Raw genomic sequence first — 5,000 nt, 5'->3', positions numbered from 1 at the left:
GTGAAGAACTTCCGGTGGAGACCATTTGACGGGGAACCTGGAGCCCATGGAGCTGGTGTACTGATTGTCCAGAACGTACCTGCGGGAACAGACCCCGTCAGCCGAAGGAAACCTTCACTTACGTTCAGCTCATTTATGCCACAGCGGAGCATTTAAAACATTCTCCAAAACATGATACTGATGTGACGTCCGGAATAGGAAGGTCGTCAGGATACTGTTTCTTCAAAGCTAACAACTAGACTGTTACACGACTGGCTCTTCTTCTCAATTGGCAGAAAAATACGTTCTAACAACGTTTTGCTAACATTCCCATTATATTATGAAAACGTTATTCTGAATGTACAAAACATCAGGTTTTTAAATGCTTTAAAAACATTAAAACAAGAACATTAAGGGGCTGTTCACACAGAACGCAGTTCAAGAATGTTTTTTTTTAAAAGTGCAGCGCAGAACACCAGGGTCTCGAGATGCAATAACTGAAATATTTCTCTCCAGGCTCTCTTGATAATGGCTTGAAGAAATGTTCATCATTCGGGGTATTCGCACACAGCCCCTACCACTGCCTCCTCTGCCATGCTGCCATCAAATAAAACCGTTGCCATGCCAACATGCTACTGTAAACAGAAGCTGGCAACGCTTGCCCCGCCTCCGGGGTCTTCTGATTGGTCCACTGTTCTGAAACTGACATTGATGAGCGGCGCTGCAAGGAAAAGTTGAAATTCTTTGAAAATTATTTTTAAAGTTAAAACTTGACACGGCGTCATGTGCAACGGTCACACACGTCCATCTAGCACATGTTTACATAGAAAAACAATGAAAGTGTAGCGCATTGGAATGGAAAAACGTGTTCTGTGTGAACGACCACTTATGCCGAGTTCACACTGCACGATTTTAGCCCGATTTTTCACTCGCCGACAGGTTTTGCGAAATCGCCGACAAATGCCCGACATCGGAGACAAATCGGTGCTCGTTCAAGCGAGTGACAATCATGCAGTGTGAATTATCAAAGACTCGCGTGTGTTTTGTTGTGAAACGTAGTTTGCGGACCAGACAGAGCTGTCGGCGATTCTTCCTATTGTGAAGTCATGCAGTGTGAAACCCCCTGTCGCCGATCCATCGTGCAGTGTGAACACAGCAGCAACTGAATGCTACCCCAGATAGTCATGCAGTGTGAAAACAACGGCGATCCGACGAGTTTAAAAATCGTGCAGTGTGAACTCGGCATTAGGGAACATTCCATTTTAGCATCGATCAGTTGAATTATTATGGGAATGTTACTTTTGCATGTTCTGTAACAAGTAGTAACATTTAAAAAACGTTAGACGAACACCCAACTAAAATGTTTTAGAAAACGTGGCAGAGATCAGAAGGTGGATGTTGAGGAAGTGTGGTGAGAACTGAAGGTGGGTAAGGGTTAGGGTTAAGGTTAGGTTTAGGCGCTGGTTAGTACTCTGACCTGGTCATGCCGAAGTCACACACCTTCACCACGTTCCTCTCGTTCACCAGGCAGTTCCGCGCGGCCTGCAGACACACACACACACACACACACTGCTGTAGCGTGAGCGTTAGCTGGACCAACCGGAAAAACGTGTGTGTGTGAGTGTGTGAGAGTGTGTGTGTGTGTGTGTGTGCGTGTGTGTGTGTGTGTGTGTGTGTGCGAGTGCACCTGGTATTCATCACGTTATGGGGACCAAATGTCCCCACAAGTATAGTAATACCAGTAAATTTTGACCTTGTGGGGACATTTTTGAGGTCCCCATGAGGAAACAAGCTTATAAATCATACAGAATGAGTTTTTTTGAGAAAGTAAAATAGCACAAAGTTTCCTGTAAGGGGTAGGTTTAGGGGTAGGGTTGGTGTAGGGCAGTAGCACATACGTGTGTGCGCGTGTGCGTGTGCATGTGTGTGTGTGTGTGAGTGTGAGTGTGTGTGCGTAAGTGTGTGTGTGAGAGTGTGAGTGTGTTTCTGACCAGGTCTCTGTGGATGAAGCTGCTCTGCTCCAGGTACTCCATCCCCTCGCAGACGTCCTGACACATGAAGAGCAGCTGGACGCGGCCCAGAGTTCTGCTGTGTTGCTGCAAGAAGTGCAGCAGGCAGCCGTTCTCCATGAACTCCGTCACGATGCAGATGGGACGCTGCGTGACACACACTCCGTACAGCTGGACGAGCTTCGGGTGACAGAGACGCCTGCACACACACACACACACACACACACGCGAGTTCAGAGCGGCTCAGATCCCTGGTGAACATTGAGATGTCGCCCATCAGAGCGCAGTGACAGATATTGATTGTCGGGGGGGAGATCACAGCCCATCGGTGAGAGTCTTCAAGCCTTTCTTCAACAAACATGAGAAATTTAACTTCATAAATAAAATTTCAGCTGAAAACAGCTTCACATGTGCTGATTATCACACTAGTGTGCTCCTGTTGCTGTCTCAAACACGTCAGGTGTCCACACTACAAATGAGGACATAAATTTGTATAATGACAAGGGTATGACATAGGTATTACAAGGAGAAGGTGACTTTTCAGGACATTATGACATTACTTTGTGCTGGACAACCAAATGTGTCTCTACTGCGGAGAGGCCGGTCATGTGGCTGCTGCGTGCCCAGCCGCTAGGCAGTGCTTACCACTCAAGGGAGGGCAGAAGGTGAGCGTTACTAGAGCTCGATTGCTCTCTGGTGGTCAGTCTGAGTTTCAAGCCTCATTGCTGGTCAAGGGGGCTGCTTATCAAGTGTCTGCGTTGATTGACTCCAGAGCAGAGGGCAATTTCATGGATGCAGGGCTGGATCGGCCAGAACACTTTGTGGCACCCTTCTTTCCAGAATTACCCACGCTACTAAGTTCATTACACTCATGTTCGAGGAGGCAATCATGTCGAGGAGATCCGTTTTCTCCTTATTCACTCACCCACCGCCCAAGTGGTTTTGGGGCACACCTGGCTAGTCAAACATAATCCTCACATTGACTGGGCTCTCAACTCTGTTTTAACCTGGAGCCCATTTTGTTTAGCTCAATGTTTGGGTGCTGCATTCTACCTGGCGGGTGTGCCGGAGGCTTACCATGACTTGAGAGCGGTTTTCAGTAAGTCCCGAGCTTCATCTCTGCCTCCGCACTGCCCGTACGACTGAGCGATAGACCTGTTGCCTGGCACTTCTCCTCCTAAGGGGCGCCTTTACTTTCTGTCCGCTCCTGAGAGGGAGGCCATGACGAGGTATATTCAAGATTCTCAGGTAGCAGGCATCATCCGACCCTCTTCCTCTGCGGTTGGGGCGGGGTTCTTCTTCGTGGAGAAGGATGGTTCGTTGCACCCCTGCATAGACTATCGGGGGTTGAATGACATCATGGTGAAGAATCGTTATCCTTTGCCGTTGATGTCATCTGCCTTCGAGCTCTTGCAGGAGGCTACCATCTTTACGAAGTTGGACATCCGCAACGCTTATCTCTTAGTTCGGATTAGGGTGGGGGATGAATGGAAGATCGCCTTTAACACCCCTACTGGGCACTTTGAGTATTTGGTCATGCTGTTTGGGCTTTCTAACTCTCCGGCGGTCTTCCAGTCACTCGTCAATGACGTGCTCAGAGACATGGTTGACCGGTTTGTCTTTGTTTATCTGGACGATATCCTGATCTTCTCCCAGAACGAACACGATCATGTCCAGCACGTCAGGCGAGTGCGCCAGCGGCTACTTGAGAATCGTTTATTCACCAGGGTGGAGAAGTGCGAGTTTCACAGATGGTCGGTTCCGTTCCTGGGATTTATCCTCTCTCCCGAGGGTATCCAATTGAATCCTGCCAAGGTAAAAGCAGTTGCTGATTGGCCCACCCCAGATAGTCGTAGAGCGGTCCAGCGATTTCTGGGGTTTGCCAATTTTTACAGGCAGTTAATTCGGAACTTTAGTCAGGTCGCCCTTCCTCTGACTGATCTCACCTCCACTAGGAAACATTATGGTTGGTCATCGCCGGCTCAGACTGCGTTTGAGAATCTAAAGAGTCGCTTCGTTTCGGCTCCCATTTTAACCACACCCGACCCATCTCGTCAGTTCATTGTGGAGGTGGATGCGTCAGAGGTGGGGGTTGGGGCTATTTTGTCCCAAAGATCACCCTCGGACGAGAGAATACATCCCTGCGCCTTCTTTTCTCATTGTTTAACCCCCCCCCCGAATGGAATTACGACATCGGGAATAGGGAGTTGCTTGCTGTCAACCTGGCACTGGAGGATTGGCGTCACTGGTTAGAGGGCGCGGGGTTCCTTTTATCGTTTTATCGTTACAAAGACGTTCTGACTCAATGGTGATTGGGAGTTTCTTCCCAGTGGAAAGTGAAAAAGAGCTAAGAGACAAGGTTCTTTTAAAAAATATTAGGTGTACAAGCACTGAAGGCCCAAGCACAGTTATTTCAAAGATCATTACAGCCTCCAACAGCAAGAGAAATCAATCTAAGCTATAATAATAACTTTTATAACTCCCATTTGTCAAGCTGCCAGACATGTTTAAATATATTTCTGTCCATTTAAAACAAAGAGACACTATTTTACAATATCTCTTTTAATATAAAATATAGTTCTATAAACACATTTAGTATTACTAAAAACACTTACTTGCTAGATTGCAAGTACATAAGTAATCATACATAAAGCGCACTCTCATATAATCTGACAGCGTCTCATAAGCAAACACAGCCCAAAAATGATTACATTTACTTACATTTTCTAACTTGAGCTGTCTTTAGTAATGTGACAATTTGTTCTGTGTAGCAATTGTTTGATTTCAGTATTACTATATTACAATTTGTACAAATATAGTATGTGATTAAAATATTTGTTTTGCATCGCTCATAGTGCACTAATCAACATTATGTACATCTGCTTGTTTTTGTTCACCTGAAGCGGTTTTGTATCCTTTCAAACGAATAATATATTTATTAAAGTGATTACTTGGTTGTAGTTTTATATATATATATATATATACTGTATATATATATATATATATATGTGT

At 45.9% G+C, this 5,000-nt stretch overlaps 1 protein-coding gene across 1 annotated transcript in view; it reads right to left on the bottom strand.

The window, feature by feature from the left end:
* The window catches only part of txk (TXK tyrosine kinase), a 10,908-nt gene that overhangs the window by 745 nt on the left and 5,163 nt on the right, over positions 1-5,000 (bottom strand). Inside the window, exons 7-9 of the mRNA XM_016563945.1 lie at positions 1,971-2,187; positions 1,457-1,521; positions 1-79 (exon numbers count right to left, since the gene is read on the bottom strand). The exon at positions 1-79 is cut by the window's left edge and continues 40 nt beyond it. Of these exons, the coding sequence (XP_016419431.1) occupies positions 1-79; positions 1,457-1,521; positions 1,971-2,187 (361 nt within the window). The remainder of the gene's footprint in view (positions 80-1,456; positions 1,522-1,970; positions 2,188-5,000) is intronic.

Source organism: Sinocyclocheilus rhinocerous, unplaced genomic scaffold, assembly GCF_001515625.1.
Source record: "Sinocyclocheilus rhinocerous isolate Xijiao unplaced genomic scaffold, SAMN03320098_v1.1 scaffold3366, whole genome shotgun sequence".
Classification (NCBI taxonomy): Eukaryota; Metazoa; Chordata; class Actinopteri; order Cypriniformes; family Cyprinidae; genus Sinocyclocheilus; species Sinocyclocheilus rhinocerous.
The sequence above is the reverse complement of the archived record's forward strand: the minus strand, read 5'-3'. Positions and strand labels throughout refer to the sequence as shown.